Source organism: Palaemon carinicauda, chromosome 37 (genome assembly GCF_036898095.1).
Source record: "Palaemon carinicauda isolate YSFRI2023 chromosome 37, ASM3689809v2, whole genome shotgun sequence".
Classification (NCBI taxonomy): domain Eukaryota; kingdom Metazoa; phylum Arthropoda; class Malacostraca; order Decapoda; family Palaemonidae; genus Palaemon; species Palaemon carinicauda.
This window is the reverse complement of record NC_090761.1, coordinates 43,060,773-43,079,105: the sequence shown is the minus strand read 5'-3', so window position 1 is coordinate 43,079,105 and position 18,333 is coordinate 43,060,773. Positions and strand designations below refer to the sequence as shown.

Sequence of the window (18,333 nt, the reverse complement as noted above, 5' to 3'; positions counted from 1 at the left end):
CTTCATAATGCTGAATCCCCTACTGCTGCTACCTCCGCGGTCATCTAAGGCACTGGAGGAAGCAGCAGGGCCTACCGGAACTGCGTCACAATCGCTCGCCATTCATTCCTATTTCTAGCACGCTCTCTTGCCTCTCTCACATCTATCTTCCTATCACCTAGAGCTTTCTTCACTCCATCCATCCACCCAAATCTTGGCCTTCCTCTTGTACTTCTCCCATCAACTCTTGTATTCATCACCTTCTTTAGCAGACAGCCATTTTCCATTCTCTCAACATGGCCAAACCACCTCAACACATTTATATCCACTCTAGCTGCTAACTCATTTCTTACACCCGTTCTTACCCTCACCACTTCGTTCCTAACCCTATCTACTCGAGATACACCAGCCATACTCCTTAGACACTTCATCTCAAACACATTCAATTTCTGTCTCTCCGTCACTTTCATTCCCCACAACTCCGATCCATACATCACAGTTGGTACAATAACTGTCTCATATAGAACTCTCTTTACATTCATGCCCAACCCTTTATTTTTACTACTCCCTTAACTGCCCCCAACACTTTGCAACCTTCATTCACTCTCTGACGTGCATCTGCTTCCACTCCACCATTTGCTGCAACAACAGACTTCAAGTACTTAAACGGATCCACCTCCTCACGTAACTCTCCATTCAACATGACATTCAACCTTGCACCACCTTCCCTTCTCATACATCTCATAACCTTCCTCTTACCCACATTAACTCTCAACTTCCTTCTCTCACACACCCTTCCAAATTCTGTCACTAGTCGGTCAAGCTTCTTTTCTGTGTCTGCAACCTGTACAGTATCATCCGCAAACAACAACTGATTTACCTCCCATTCATGGTCATTCTCGTCTACCAGTTTTAATCCTCGTCCAAGCACTCGAGCATTCACCTCTCTCACCACTCCATCAACATACAAGTTAAACAACCATGGTGACATCACACATCCCTGTCTCAGCCCCACTCTCACCGGAAACCAATCACTCACTTCATTTCCTATTCTAACACATACTTTACTACCTTTGTAGAAACTTTTCACTGCTTGCAACAACCTTCCACCAACTCCATATAACCTCATCACATTCCACATTGCTTCCCTATCAACTCTATCATACGCTCTCTCCAGATCCATAAACGCAACATACACCTCCTTACCTTTTGCTAAATATTTCTCGCATATCTGCCTAACTGTAAAAATCTGATTCATACAACCCTACCTCTTCTAAAACCACCCTGTACTTCTAAGATTGCATTCTCTGTTTTATCCTTAATCCTATTAATCATTACTCTACCATACACTTTTCCAACTACACTCAACAAACTAATACCTCTTGAATTACAACACTCGTGCACATCTCCCTTACCCTTATATAGTGGTAAAATACATGCACAAACCCAATCTACTGGTACCATTGACAACACAAAACACGTATTAAACAATCTCACCAACCATTCAAATACAGTCACACCCCCTTCCTTCAACATCTCAGCTCTCACACCATCCATATATATATATATATATATATATATATATATATATATATATATATATATATATATATATATATCTATGTATGTATGTATATATCTGACTGTATAGATATATATGTATACACACATAAAAAATTCAAACCATTGTTCTCCAGTCTTTGGTAGTGCCATAGCTCTGTACCATGGTCCTCCACTGTCTTGGGTTAGAGTTCTCTTGCTTGAGGCATACTATTCTATCTAATTTCTCTTCCTCTTGTTTTGTTAAAGTCTAGAGTTTATATAGGAGATATTTATTTTAATATTGTTACTGTTCATAATTTTTTCTATTTTTCCTTGTTTCCTTTCCTCAATGGGCTATTTTCCCTGTTGGAGCCCCTGGGCTTGTAGCATCCTGCTTTTCCAACTAGGGTTACATCTTAGCAAGTAATGATAATAATAATAATACATATATGTATATATTACCTGAAATATGTCTCTTTAAATATCTGCACTGCTTCATATTTTCAATTTTCATGTACTTCTTTCTGAAGGTGCCAGGCTGCCAGACAACACAAAAATTACAAGTAGAAATGGTCATATAGTGAAACTTTGGCCTGTCAGCAAAGCCAGCAATGTGATGATGACATGTTTCCTCCCTGAGCCTCAGGTTGAGTGGTGCAGAGTGGGAGGGAAGAAAAGCTTACGTGGAGTGAAAATTGAAAATGTAAGTATTCCCTGTTATAGTCTGCCAATTCCTTGAGAAAAAGTAAGCTATTGGTCGATCTGCGGCAATTTGGAATTAGTTTTATTTTATTATATCTTGTTTCTTCTTTTAGATGATCAGGTAAAATCGTATTATATAGTTTATACAATTTGACCCACAAGAATTGGATTGTGTGTAATCATTTCTTTTGTGAAATAATAACATCATGAATTGAAAAGGACATATTTGTGCTATGTATATTTACTCTATAAACTTCTTTAGCAAACACAAATTTCTCAACATCTATCCAATCTAGTCATGATATGTATGAGTTACCCAGTAGATTATGTTTCATTGTTTAACAAAGGACATAAGGTGAATACTTAGTTAAATGCTCTACTCCTTGAAGGCTAATTATCGTTTTTCCTTGCTTTTACACAAGGGGTCACTGTTGTTCCAAAATGTGGGTCCACACCATGCCGGTATTTATACCTGTAGAAATATTGACAACGAAGAGGAAAGAGAACAATTGACATTTCTAAATGTAAAAGGAATTATACCAAGGTAAATTAGTAAGTGATGTTTCATTACATTTTAATAAGAATATTTATCTGAACCACAACTATTTCAGTGACTCAATCTTTATATGAAAAATCATAACTACTGTAATATCAACATTTTTTTTTTTTTATCTCGTAGGGGATAGTTCCATCAGTAAAAAAACAATTTGAGACATAGAATTTTTTCCCCTTTTCTTATACACATTAAATAGGATTACTTTTAACTCTCCAACAGATTCCTTGAAAATTCATCCCGAATGGTGATACACCATAATACGACCTTGGTAAACAATTCTTTCACCATTGATATTTCGTTCAAGACGTTGACCGAAAGTGGTAAGTCAAATTTGGCTAGAATAATTACCCAAAAGAATTATTATTATTATTATTATTATTATTATTATTATTATTATTATTATTATTATTATTGCTAGCCAAGCTACAACCCTAGTTGGAAAAGCAAGATGCTATAAGCCTAAGGGCTCCAACAGGGAAAAATAGCCCAGTGAGGAAAGGAAGTAAGGAAATGAATAAATGATGAGAATAAATTAACAATACTGTATATCATTCTAAAAACAGTAACAGCGTCAAAACAGATATGTCCTATATAAACTATTAACAACGTCAAAAACAGATATGTCATATATAAACTATAAAAAGACTCATGTCAGCCTGGTCAACATAAATACATTTGCTCCAACTTTGAACTTTTGAAGTTCTACTGATTCAACTACCCGATTAGGAAGATCATTCCACAACTTAGTAACAGGTGGAATAAAACTTATAGAATACTGTGTAGTATTGAGCCTCATGATGGAGAATGCTTGGCTATTAGAATTAACTGCCTGCCTAGTATTACGAACAGGATAAAATTGTCCAGGGGATCTGAATGTAAAGGATGATCAGAGTTATGAAAAATTTTATGCAACCTGCATAATGAACTAATTGAACGATCAGGAATAAGAAATTTAATAGACCGAAAGTTTCTGTCCAACAAATTAAGATGAGAATCAGCAGCTAAACACCAGACAGCAGAACAATACTCAAAACAAGGTAGAATGAAAGAATTAAAACACTTCTTCAGAATAGATTGATCACCGAAAATTTTAAAAGACTTTCTCAATAAGCCAATTTTTTGTGCAATTGAAGAAGACACAGACCTAATGTGTTTCTCAAAAGTAAATTTGTTGTTGAGAATCACACCTAGAATTTTAAAAGAACCATGCAAATTTAAAGAAACATTATCAATACTGAGATCCAGATGTTGAGGAGCCACCGTCCTTGACCTACTTACAATCATACTTTGAGTTTTGTTAGGATTCAACTTCATATCCCATAATTTGCACCATGCACTAATTTTAGCTAAATCTCTATTAAGGGATTCAGCAACCCCAGATCTATATTCAGGAGATGGAATTGATGCAAAGAGAGTAGCATCATCTGCATATGCAACAAGCTTGTTTTTTAAACATAAAACTTACCCGCTGGCTATATAAGAATGGCTAAAGTCCCTGACGCTCCGGCAGAACTATTCAAAACTCGCGGCTATTGTAGATATACCAGGTGTACACTAGCGGCCTGGTGGACTACAGGTAGAAGTAATCCAACCTATTTAGATTTTCTCTGCCGGCCATACTGGCCAGAACGTTGAAAATTCACTCGCTATTTACATTCAATTGGACAGTTTATTTGGTGATGTACTCTGTCTTTTTGTTTTTGGCTTTCACTTTGGTGCTTTCCTTTTCAATTTTTCTTGAAATCTTTATTATTTTGGGGTTATTTGGTTATTTTGACCTTTGTTATTGTTTAATTTTCTTTCGTCACTTTTCAATATGGTCGACCCCTCCCCTGTATATAGGAAGTGTAGTAAGGGTTGTCAGACTCGCCTTCCTAAAGGTTCTGTTGATCCGCACACAATTTATTTTAAATGTAGGGGAAAATAGTGTGCTTTTCGGGATCGGTGTGAAGAATGTTCTTCGTTAACTGAAAGTCAGTGGGTAGCTTATGAGCGTTATACTCAGAAATTAGAGAGATATAGGATTAGATGTAGTTCTTCCCGTTCTGTGGATTTATCTGTGTCTGATGTCATTAATCCTATTCCTTCCCCTGTAGTGGTAGATCAAGAGCCTAATGAACCTACGATGAGGGAGATGTCCTCAATTCAAGCTCTTGGTGTGAGAGTTGAATCTTTAGTGGCGGACAAAAAACAAATTATGACAGAAATTAATTTACTTAAAGGTGGTCGTACTAGTGATCAATCAAGTGTTAAAAGTTCGACAAATATATTAGGTGTTGTGGAGGGCGTGCCTGGGCGATCCTGTCGTTCGCCTAGCCTAAGACCTCTGTCAAGCTCCTGGAAGGGGTGAAGTTATGTCGAACGGCGAAAGGGAACGAGAGGCTTCACCAATCGCGTAGACGTTCCCTCGAGTGATCCTGCTGCCGTAGCTCAGGTCGCTCACCCTCACCATAGAAAAAGTGAGGTTAGTGCTTTGTCCCCTTCTTCAGATGAAGGGTCACGTGACGATATGTGGCGTAAAGCCTCTAGACCGATTAAGAGGAAAGTTCAGTCAGTGGAACAGTGGTACGTTTCCTCTCCGCAACAGCCAGGCTGTAGTCATTGGGAGACACCTGAACGTTTTCGGTCCCTTGACGAGTGTTCGCCTGCGAAGCGCTCGAATGTGGGTTCCGATGGAGATAAAGTAGTTGATTCGAATGCGGAGTTAATATCTGGTTCGGGTGTGACGGTTTATGCTCCGCCTCTCCCTTCGGACTGGTACTCTTCTCCTGAAAGGGGTGAACGGTTGAAGAGCGATGAAGAAGGCGAATTCGCTGTAGAAAAGGCAGCGCGATTATCGCCTCAAGGTGATCCAAAGTGGTCTATGTTGTTGGTCATGAAACAGCAGCTCTCGTCGATGATGCAGTCTTATCTACCGGCTGTTGGCAGTGCGCCTGGGCGTCAGTCTTCCATGGTAGACTCGTTGTCGCACAGGCGGCCTGTTGTCTCTGGGGCTGACGTAATATCGCACAGGCGGTCTCCCAGTTTCACTGCTCAGCGGCAGGTTGAAGTAGATTTGTCTCGGCAGAGCCCTGTTTCACAACATCTATTAAAAGCTCATACAGCCGATCGTCAGTCCAAGCGTGATGACGCTCGCCAAATAGCGGAGCGAACCGCTAAGCGGCAGGATGGGAGCAGGTGCAATGCGGAGCGTCAGCGGCAGCGTGACGAAGCTCAGGAGTTAATTGATGAAGCCGCGGAGCGTCAGCGGCAGCGCCAGGCAGGCGCCAAGCGTCAGCGTGACGACCCAAGCCAGTCTAGTCATGAATGGGCGGAACGTCAGCGCCAGCTACATTCTTCCCATAGTAAAACCAATCGTGACAGCAAACGCAAGGTGAGTGACTGCCAGTTGGATGTGGATATGGAACAACGCAAGCGCGCCCATGTCGCCACTGATGCGCTTGCACAGGAAGGTCAACGTTTTGATCAAAGCACAGCTCCAATCACTGATTTGTTGGAGGAAGATCCGGATGAGGTTTTCTCTCAGGAGGAACAATTGGATGATATCTCGGAGGGAGAAGAGGAGACACCACCTCAACATTCTGTGGACTTCAAAAAGCTAATGCCAGTCTTCACGGAATTACTTCCAGACAATTTTACACCAGTTGCTCCGCGATCTCCCCCTTCTGAATTTACCTTAGGTAAAGCAGCAAAGACATCCTTTTATACAAAAATGGTGCTTTCCTGCTCTTCTAAGAGAGCATTGAAATTAATGGGAGCATGGATGGATTCAAAGAAAGCTCTGAGCAAGACAGGCTTCGCTTTTCCACCAGCCAAGTTAGCTTCTAAGTCGAACGTTTGGTATGAGACGGGGGAGGTCTTGGGTTTGGGAGTTCCGGCGTTTGCGCAGGGAGACTTCTCAAACCTGGTGGACTCTTCCCGTCGCCTGGCCATAAGGAAGACTAAAGTGTGGTGGTCAGTGTCGGAGTTTGACCATCTCTTGAAAGGATTGTTCAGGGCTTTTGAGGTATTTAATTTTCTTGGCTGGTCACTGGGAGCCTTAAGCAGAAAAGTAACCGAAATGAAGGACACGGACACGAGTAATCTTATCCAGCTTATGTCTTGTATGGACAAGGCAGTTAGGGATGGTTCTAACGAGCTGGCTGCTCTGTTTACTGCAGGAGTTATAAAGAAGAGAGCAGCTTTGTGTTCCTTCCTCTCTGCGGGGGTCACTCCATGTCAGAGATCGGAGTTGCTTTTTGCGCTCATGTCTTCGGCTCTTTTTCCGCAGGACTTAGTGAAGGAAGTGGCTGCAAATTTGACTCAGAAAGCTACTCATGATTTGGTTACTAAAACAGCCAGTAAGGTTTTGCCTACGTCCTTCTCTTCTCGTAGAACTAAGGAGGGGACATCATATTCTCATTCTGCTCAGCCCTTTTGAGGCAAACCTGCAGGGAGAAGTAATTTCAAATCGGAGGCAAGGAAGTCAAAGAAAAGAGGAGCCAAGCCCAGTCGAGGCAGGGTCTGACTGCTCTCCTCTTCAAGCAGCAGTGGGAGCCAGGCTAAATTACTTCTGGCAGGCCTGGGAGAAGAAGGGAGCGGACCCTTGGTCTGTATGTCTTCTAAAGGAAGGATACAAGATTCCGTTCTTATTAAAACCTCCTTTAGCCGCAGATCCTGTGGATCTTTCGCCCAAACAAGTACAAGAGAGAACCGAAGAGGCAAGCCATGCAGCTTCAGGTGTCGCTTCTGCTGGAAAAGAGAGCGATAGAGAGGGTGCGGGACTTGGAGTCTCCAGGGTTTTACAACCGCTTGTTCCTAGTTCCCAAGAGTTCAGGGGAATGGAGACCGGTTCATTCAAGGAGTCAAGAATGTGAGTGCGGACAGGCTCAGCCGGAGGGACCAAGTTCTGTCTACAGAATGGACGCTACATCTGGACGTTTGCAAGAAGCTGTGGCGGTTATGGGGTCGTCCCCTCATAGATCTGTTAGCAACCTCCAAGACAAAGAGACTGGGAACGTATTGCTCTCCAGGGTTTTACAACCGCTTGTTCCTAGTTCCCAAGAGTTCAGGGGAATGGAGACCGGTTCTGGTTGTAAGCGCCCTCAACTGCTACATCCAGAACTCAAAATTCACCATGGAGACTCAGAAGACTGTGCTGGCAGCAGTGAGGAAAGGCGACTGGATGGTATCATTGGACCTCCAGGACGCTTATTTCCATGTTCCGATACATCCAAGCTGCAGACGTTACCTGAGATACGTATACGGGAAGGACGTCTTCCAGTTCCGAGCCCTATGTTTCGGCCTCTGCACAGCTCCTCTGATTTTCACGAAACTAATGATGAATGTGGCGAGCATGCTGCACTCGAGAGGCATCAGAGCCTCCTTTTACTTGGACGATTGGCTGATAAGAGCTCCCTCGCTCGATCGCTGTTTGAAGGACCTTCAGTTGACTCTAGATTTGATAAAAGAATTGGGACTCCTAGTGAGCCCAAAGAAGTCACAGCTGACTCCATCCCAGAAGATCCTTTATTTGGGGATGGAGATTCGGAGTCAGGATTTTCAGGCTTTTCCGTCGCCTGCAAGAGTTCAGTTAGCACTTCTAAGGCTGGAGGCCTTTATGAAGAAGAAAGTCACTTCAGTAAGAGAATGGATGAGTCTTCTGGGAACCCTCTTGTCTCTAGAGAAGTTTGTATCTCTGGGGAGACTGCACCTACGCCCCCTTCAATTTCACCTCAATGCTCATTGGAAGAGGGGAGACAGTCTTGACAGGGAGAGTATTCCCGTTACGAGTACGATCAGAGCACGTCTTCGATGGTGGAACAACGCTCACAGACTCAACGAAGGCCTCTCGTTGGAGCAGAGGAACCCAGACCTCGTGTTGTTTTCAGACGCCTCAAATTCGGGGTGGGGAGCAACATTGGGAAAAAGAGAGATATCAGGGCATTGGACAAAGGAACAGGAGGCTCTTCATATCAATCAGAAGAAGCTCTTAACGGTGCACTTAGCCCTCAAAGTATTCGAGGACCTGGTCCTAGACAAGGTGGTTCAAGTCAATGCGGACAGCACCACGGCCCTAGCGTATATAGCAAAGCAGGGGGGGACCCACTTGAAGTCTCTGTACGAGTTAGCGAGATCTCTTCTCCTTTGGGCAAAGGAAAGGAGGATTCTTTTATTGACACGGTTCATTCAAGGAGTCAAGAATGTGAGTGCGGACAGGCTCAGCCGGAGGGACCAAGTTCTGTCTACAGAATGGACGCTACATCTGGACGTTTGCAAGAAGCTGTGGCGGTTATGGGGTCGTCCCCTCATAGATCTGTTAGCAACCTCCAAGACAAAGAGACTGGGAACGTATTGCTCTCCAGTTTCGGATCCCGAGGCAGCTCACATAGACGCGTTCCTGTTAGATTGGACACACATGGATATGTACACGTTTCCACCCTTCAAGATCCTATACAAAGTGGTGCAAAAGTTTGTATCTCACAAGGGGACCAGGATGACCCTAATTGCTCCTTTCTGGCCGTCAAGGGTCTGGTTCACGGAGGTACTGGAGTGGATAGTGGACGTGTCGAGAAGCCTTCCGTTAAGAGCAGATCTTCTCAGACAGCCCCATTTGGCAAGAAATCACCAAAACCTCCGAGCTCTACGTCTGACTGCCTTTAGACTATCGAAAAACTCACAAGATCTAGAGGTTTTTCGAAGGAGGCAGCCAAGGCTATTGCAAGAGCAAGGAGAGCTTCTACCATCAGGGTGTATCAGTCCAAATTGGAGGTATTCAGAGAATGGTGTAGGGCTAACTCGGTTTTTTCGTCCAATACCTCTATAACACAGATTGCCGATTTCTTTTTAGAGCTTAGGAATAAGCGTAACTTCTCTGCCTTGACGATTAAAGAATACAGAAGTATGCTGGCAACTGTTTTCAGACATAGGAATCTGGATATCTCCAACAATAAAGATTTACAAGACTTATTTAGGTCTTTTGAAACATCTAAGATATGTCATCAGGTATCACCTGCTTGGAATTGGGATGTGGTACTTAGATTCCTTATGAGTGACAGGTTCGAACCTCTGCACTCGGCCACTTTTAAAGATATGACTTTGAAGACCCTTTTCTTAGTGAGTTTGGCGACGGCTAAAAGAGTCAGTGAGCTCCATGCTTTCAGCAAGAACATTGGATTCAGAAACGGGAAAGCGATATGTTCCTTGCAGCAGGGTTTTCTGGCCAAGAATGAACTCCCTTCTTGTCCATGGCCCAAGTCTTTTGAAATTACTAATCTCTATGACATGGTGGGCGATGAAATAGAAAAAGTACTCTGTCCGGTTAGAGCTTTAAGAGTATATTTGGACAGAACAAAGAGCTTGAGAGGCAGCTCGGAGGCGCTCTGGTGTGCAGTCAAGAAGCCCTCGCAGCCTATGTCGAAGAATGCTCTATCCTTTTTTATAAGGCTTTTAATTAGAGAAGCTCATTCAGAGTGTGATGAGGCAGATCTTACTGCTCAAGGTGAAGGCACACGAAGTAAGAGCAGTGGCTACTTTGGTAGCTTTTAAACAAAATCGTTCTCTGCAAAGCATAATGGATGCGACTTTTTGGAGAAGTAAGTCTGTATTCGCATCCCATTACTTAAAACATGTTCAGACTCTTTATGAGGACTGCTACACTTTGGGTCCATTTGTTGCTGCAAATGCAGTAGTAGGTGAAGGATCTACCACTATGTTCCCCTAATTCCTAGTACCCTTTTCTTTCTCTTGGATCTTTGTTGTTTTATGGTTGTATGTGGAGATTGGTCGACAGTCTTCTGCAATCTGTTGATTTGGTCAGGTGGTCATGTTGTTCCTTGAGAGCGCCCGGAACAAGGGTATTAGTTGAGGTCCTGTCATGTTATAGGTTATGGCACCGTTTGACAGCTTCTAGAGATCATCAGCCCCCTGGGTGGACCGCTGGATCTTCTAATGATAGCAGACAAAATGAGGCAGAGAACCATTGCAGTCTGCTTCCTTATCAGGTACGAACCTCTTATATTGGTTATGTGTAACTATTAAGTGAATTTCCAATCAAATTGCTGTCTCTGACCTGCCACCAAGGGTGTCAATCAGCCATTCTTATATAACCAGCGGGTAAGTTTTATGTTTAAAAATGATATTTTCATAATAAAATAAATTTTTGAACATACTTACCCGCTGGTTATATAAGTTATAATCCCACCCTCCTCCCCTCTAGAGACCAAGGGGCAAGGAAAATCTGAATAGGTTGGATTAGTTCAACCCGTAGTCCACCAGGGTGCTAGTGTACACCTGGCATATCTGCGATAGCCGCGAGTTTTGAATAGTTCTGCCGGAGCGTCAGGGACTTTAGCCATTCTTATATAACCAGCGGGTAAGTATGTACAAAAATTTATTTTATTATGAAAATATCATTTCTAGGCCAAATCAAATGTCATGTGTATATAGTATGAAAAGTAATGGGCCAAGAACACTACCCTGTGGAAGACCAGATATCACATTCCTATACTCACTATGGTGCCCATCAACAGCAACTCTTTGAGATCTATTGCTTAAAAAATCAATAATAATGCTAAGAAACAACCCACCCACTCCCAACTGTGAGTTTGTAAACAAGGGCCTCATGATTAACATGGTCAAAGGCAGCACCAAAATCAATGCCAATCATACGAACTTCATGACCACAATCAAGGGATTTCTGTACAACACTGGAGATTGTAAGAAGGGCATCACATACTCCAAGGCCTTTACGAAAACAAAATTGCAAACTAGGGAGTAGATGATTACCTTCAGCAAACCTATTAAGACGTTTTACCAGAAGACGTTCAAAAACTTTAGATAATATGGGAGTTATGGAAATTGGGCGGTAATCAGTGGGACTTGAGCTACCACAAACACATTTACATAGAGGAGTAACATTACCAATTCTCCAACAAGTGCTAAAAGCTCCTCTTCTTGCTAACTTGCGCAAAATAACAGATAACTTTGGAGCTAAGAAATCTGCTGACTTTATAAAAAACAAAGGAGAAATACCATTTGGGTCTACACTTCCATAAGCATCAAGGTCCATCAACAGAGCTTTAATCTCACGAGATCGAAAAGCTAAACTAGTTAGTTTAGCCTCAGGAAAACAGGAATGAGGAAGTTCAAGTTTTTCATTACTCTGTTTACTGTCAAAAACATCAGCCAAAAGGGTTGCCTTTTCCTTTGTACAGTGAGTGACTGAGCCATCTGGTTTAAGTAAAGGAGGAACTGTTGCATCTACACCAAAGAGTGCAGATTTAAGGGTAGACCACCATTTATGTTCCTGAGTTGTACCAGAAAGGGTTTCTTTTATGGTTAAATTGCACTCCTTTTCAGTTGAGGCAAAAACTCTCTGAGCAAAAGCTCAAAGCTGAGTATAGTTGTTCCTGGTCAAATCTAATCTGTTACCCTTCCAAAGATGATAGGCCTCCTGCTTCTCTAAAAAGCACGTCTACAATCATCATTGAACCACGGTTTGTCCTTCACTTGGTACCTTAGCACACGAGAAGGGATACGCCTATCAATTATGTTGACTAGATTTTCATTCAATAGGACAACAGGATCTACACTACTATATAATTGTGACCAATTCAAGCACAAAAGATCATGCAAAATCCCATTCCAGTCTGCCTGGGATTTCATATAAATTTTGCAAGAGTATGATATATCAGGGACAGGCTGCTCAGGCTTCACTACTAATGAAATCAGATGTCCCGACTGGAGAACCAACCTTACTAGTTATAACGCCAGGGGAGTCAGTGTATACAAGGTCCAAGCAATTACAAGACCTGTGAGTAGCTTCATTTATGATTTGCTAACAGCCTGATTCAGAGGCAAAGTCTAAAGCTCTTAAGCCATGGCGATCGGTTGGAGAGATAGAACTTAACCACTCCCTATGGTGAGCATTAAAATCACCAACAAAGACAGAAGAAGCCTTTCTATCATCTTCTTGTATCTTAGCCATAATGGTAAGAAGACAATCGAAGATAGAATCATCCATGTCTGGATTCCGGTAGATCGAACACAAATAAAAGTTGTTATGCCTGCCACAAACTTTTACTACCTGAATCTCATGACATCCACATTGATAGCAGGATTTATGAGAAGCAGGGTACTCGGTCCTAATATACAACGCCATTCCCCTGGCCCTAGGGATGGCATCCTGTTTCAACATTATTGGCTTCTTAAAATCAGCTATAAGGAGCTCAGATGAGTGCTTCATATTAGAAACCAAAGTTTCTGAGCACAAAAGAATATCATACTGTCTGGACACAACTGTAAGGTCTTGGATATTTGCATGAAGACCACAAATATTGCAATACAGAAGACGATATTGACGAAATCTAGGACGTACTGGTCCCGGATTTCGCTCAATGTCTCCAGACAGCATAAGAATTAATAGAAATAAAAAAAGAGGCATTATACTTAAAAACTAGATTAACAAGAATTATAACAAAAACAATATTTAATAGACTTGATGTTATTTCTTGGTAATATGTTAGAAATTCAATCTTGGATATACTTTTGTTGCCTTAGGAGCCTAGCAGAATAATTTTGCTCATCCCTTTTACACTATGTTCCTAAGCATCAATGTATTAATCTTGTAAAAACTGTTCCAGAATCCCCAAGAAGACAAAAACTGTATAACTTTATTTCAAAATTTGTTATAGCATTTATATCATAGCAAGGTTTCCTCCGTAACGTTATTGATCTAGAAATGCATTGTATAGCCATTGGCACTGTTTTAGATATTGATATAACAGTTTGTTAACCCAGTCCATTTACAAACATACTAAAGTGGGTAGCAGAAGGAAGCCATTGAACGTCGTCCCATTCTCTCGTACTTACCAAACAATAGATATCAACCATGTTTTTAAGTGTTTTATAGTTTGTGTATAATTGGCTGAAAAATTATTGATATTATTATTATTATATAATTTGAACAAGGATCAGTTTGAACAGAACTTAATAGGCTTATAAGGCAGGAATATTCAATTTATATTCTAGTTGTCATTATCGGTTGCAACTTCTGTACTATATGTTGAGAAAGTGTTAATAGAGATCTAGCTAAAATTAGTTCATCTTGTAAGTTATGAGGGATGAAGTTAAACCATAAATCACCCCCTCCCATCCAGATGTCCTAAATTGAAAAACTTTCACTTACTTATCCAGTTCATTTAAAATTTCAGGTGTCTTTCTTGGTTGAGAATTCGAGAATACAGTATATCCAGATTAAGACAATCTGGATACAGTGGAACCTCTACACACGAACGTATCTACATCCGAATTTTCCAACATCCGAAGTAAAATTCGAGCAAATTTTTGACTCTACACCCGAATTTTATTTCGACACACGAAGTAAGCAATTTTCGTCGTACCGGTTGTATGGTTGTATCCGAATTTTTCTACACGCGAAGTACAATTCGAACACGTTCCTACTCTACACCCGAATGTTTTTTTCGACACCCGAAGTAAACAATACTTGTACGCGTAGTCGGTGCTCATAGCGCCTGAAGTGTTTTTTTATTTCCGCCGATAGAAGGCAGCACTTCGACCTCGGAGGGACCCTCAATTAGCGCGGCTTGGGTCAGTCTTCTGTGCTCGTCGGCTTCTTGTGGTTGTGCTCTGTGTGTTCTGCTATTAACTCTGTTTTAATCGTGATTTTTTACGTGCATCCTTTAACGGTAATTTACGTAAAGTATGGATCCTAAAAGGCTTAGTTTTGCCAGTGGTAGTGGTAGTGGTGAGAAAAGGAAGAAGGAAATGCTTTCTTTAGAGGTTAAGCAGGAAATTATAGAAAAACATGTGTGTGGCGTCCGCGTGAGTGAAATTGCTAAACAGTATGGCCGTAATATGTCGACGATCTCGACAATCCTTAAACAGAAGGAAGCTATTAAAGCAGTGAAACCTTCTAAGGGGATCACCATAATTTCAAAATGCCGTAGCCCTATCATAGAAGAGATGGAACGACTTCTGCTAGTGTGGATCAAAGACAGAGAGATCGTTGGCGACACCATCACCGAGACCGTCATCTGCGAGAAGGCGCACGCCATCTTTACGGACTTGAAGGAGGAGAGCTCTGGGGGTGATGCTGGGGAGAGTTCAACCGAGCCTTCCTCAGATGATTTCAAGGCATCTCGCAGCTGGTTCGAGAAATTTAAGAAACTGTCCGGGATTCATTCAGTTGTTCGCTACGGAGAGGCTGCTAGTGCGGACACAAAGGCTGCAGCTGACTTTGTCAAGAACTTCGAAAAGATCGTGCAGGAAGAAGGCTACGTAGAGCAGCAAGTGTTTAATTGTGATGAAACCGGGCTGTTTTGGAAGAAGATGCCGAGTCGAACCTACATCACCGCCGAAGAGAAGAAATTGCCTGGGCATAAGCCAATGAAGGATCGGTTGACTCTTGCCCTATGTGCCAACGCTAGCGGGGACTTTAAAGTCAAGCCCTTACTGGTTTACCATTCAGAGAACCCTAGGGCCTTTAAGGCACACAACGTCGATAAGGATCAGCTTCTTGTTTTCAGGCGATCCTACTCGAAGGCCTGGGTCACTAGGCAATTCTTTGTGCAATGGGTTAACCAAGTTTTCGGCCCTTCTGTGAAGAAGTTTCTTCATGAACAGAAATTGCCTTTAAAGTGCCTGCTATGCCTTGACAATGCACCCGCTCACCCCCCCCCCCGGACTTGAAGATGATATCTTCGATAAATTTAAGTTCATGAAGGTGCTGTATCTTCCACCGAATACCACCTCTATCCTCCAGCCCATGGACCAGCAAGTCATCTCTAATTTTAAGAAGCTGTACACCAAGCACTTATTTAAGCAGTGCTTTAATGTCACGCAAAGCACCAACTTAACTTTGCGTGAATTTTGGAGGGGCCACTTCAACATCGTGCACTGCTTGAAGATCATAGATCAGGCTTGGGTGGGATTAACTCGACGGACCCTCAATTCTGCCTGGAAGAAGCTGTGGCCTGATGCAGTTGCTTCCCGAGATTTCGAAGATATTGACCCCGAACCTGATCCCGTGGTGGGTGCAGTGGAAGGCGTAGAGGAAATCGTCTCCCTTGGCAAGTCCATGGGTCTGGAGGTCGACGCAGATGACGTTACGGAACTCGTCGCCGAACATCACGACGAACTTACCACGGATGAGCTCAAGGAACTCCATGCTATGTCTGAGCACATGAGTGATGACGAGGAAGGGAGCGAGGAGGTAGAACATGTGTTAGGTTCGGCGCATATAAAAGAGGTGTTAGGAAAATATCAAGACGTGGTCAACTTCATCGACAAATACCATCCAAAGAAATTGCAGGTTTGTCGTGTAGTTTTGCAGTTCGATGATGTTTGCCTAACTCACTTTCGAAACATTCTGAAAAGCCGTACCAAGCAATTATCTATCGATAATTTCTTTAAAAAAACTGCGAAGCGAACTCGTGATGAAGAGGATGTAAGTGATTCGAAGAAAACGGCAAAGAGTGAAGCGGAAGAAAGTGAAACAAAGAAAACGGAAAAGAGTGAAGCGAAAGAAATTCAGTCAATTTTAAGTGTAGAGAGTGAAAGTGATTAAAATTACGTAATTATCAAAAAGAAAAAAAGAAAATGTAAAAAAATATAAAATATAAAAATAAAATAAAAAATAAGCTAAGTTATGTTAAAGTTCACTTAGTGTAAGTTAGAATAAGTTACGGTAGTGAACGTTTATCGTAGTTAACCTCTCTACCTCCTTGCCGCCCGTCCGTCTCCTCTCTGCGTAGCAAGACTAACAACACCTGCGCTGGAGTTTCTAAGGTAAAGTGACGCTAAAAACCCGTTTCTTATTTATCATTTTTTGCTAATTCTTCTTATTTACATGTCTATTATCTAATTTAGTGTGCATTATTCTCATGGGAAAATTATGTGTAGTAGTTTATTAAGAAGTTATCATAGGTTTTTGGGCTCAACCACAGATTAATCCTATTTCAATGTATTCTTATGGGAAAATTCGTTTCTACATCTGAACATTTTTACATCCGAAGTTGGTTCTGGAACAGATTAAATTCGTATGTAGAGTTTCCACTGTATATTCTTGAATATTCTTTAAATTCCATAAATGCGATACAAAAAAAATTCCAGCATTTTTGAGACTTTTCTCATTAGTTGATATTTTAATTCTTTTGTTTTGTTACAATTTAGATATTTTGCTTTTGGTTTGCATACAGAAGCCAATTCACTTATTATATGGTGGTACAATGAACTTGAAGTCTATTAGTCCTTTTCCTGGATAGTAATATCCAACACTATATTTCAAGTACCGTGGCTCATTGCGTACAATGTACAGTATACAGTTTTTCAGATTGCTAATTATCGTTGGCCTTCAAATCTTACCCAACTGTACCATTCCCAAAGCCATACTAGGTATGTATCTAGTTATAAAATTTTGGGAGTTTTCTTTCTAAAGGCTCATTGTTAGATAGTGTTCTGTAAGTCTTATTGCTGGAGTGAACATATTGTGCCCAGAAACAGGGAGACACTTTCAACCAGAAGAATTTGGGGTCACAGCTTTAAATCAAATCTGACTCCAGTTAATGGGTAGCCTCTGCCCCAATCTTTGTGGCAGAAGGAACTTCGAAGGCACCGTCACTTTTTATATTTTATTTGAGAAAAGACTTCACAAGAGATAAAGATAGAAATACAACTATATGTAAAGTTTAAATTGCAATCAGGATTACTTTCAATTATGTGGAATAGTTTAGGAAATTTTTTCTTAAAAAGGGTGTAAGACAGCGATGACAGTATTTTCTTAATGGGAGTTTATGCAAAGTATATAGCCTCAACAATTACGTAATGCAAATTTAACTATTATTAAAGGTAACATGGAAAACATACTGCTGTGGCCTTTGTTGGATTATTTTCTATTAATAATTAAAGACTAAACTATATATGGGAAATTAAGAAAATGATGAGATATATAAATAGTAAATTACATAAATGACTGATAAACTATTAAATGTGTGAAGCTGCATTTGCATCAAAATTATACTTAGGAAGTTGAACCAGTTCCTTAAAATGATTCAGAAGATCATTCCACAAGGTATTGAGAATAAAAACTTGTTGATTACTGTGTGGTATTGAAACTCACATTAGAAAATGCCAGACATAGAATTAGATGCATATCTAACACTGAGAGGTGGATGGCATAATCTGAGCGACTGAATGAAAATACCTAATATAAATTTACTATATCTAGAATTTTAGCTCAATAAGGTAAGTTGAGAGTCAGCTGCCGAAGACCAGAAAAGAGACCAAAATTAAAACTTCCTTACTAAAATTATGAATATTTCCTCAAGAAAGGTGTGTTTCCAAAGTAATCATTCCTTCCTTTTATACAAAGATGCAAAGTTACTACATTATGTGAAAAATATAGTTACATCAACAACTAGCTAGAAGCAGGAACAAAATCCACACACACACACACACATATATATATATATATATATATATATATATATATATATATATATATATATATCCTTCTCGAGGGCGTCTCTGCCTGGTGCCCCCAGGTTGTCAGGCTT

General features: G+C 41.1%; 1 protein-coding gene across 5 annotated transcripts in view; it reads left to right on the top strand.

The window, feature by feature from the left end:
* Positions 1–18,333, top strand: part of LOC137629602 (latrophilin-like protein 1) — a 511,095-nt gene that overhangs the window by 219,344 nt on the left and 273,418 nt on the right. For all 5 annotated transcript variants that reach the window (XM_068361081.1, XM_068361085.1, XM_068361084.1 and 2 more), the window contains 3 exons: positions 2,052–2,224; positions 2,646–2,767; positions 2,999–3,099. In XM_068361081.1, the coding sequence (XP_068217182.1) occupies positions 2,052–2,224; positions 2,646–2,767; positions 2,999–3,099 (396 nt within the window). The remainder of the gene's footprint in view (positions 1–2,051; positions 2,225–2,645; positions 2,768–2,998; positions 3,100–18,333) is intronic.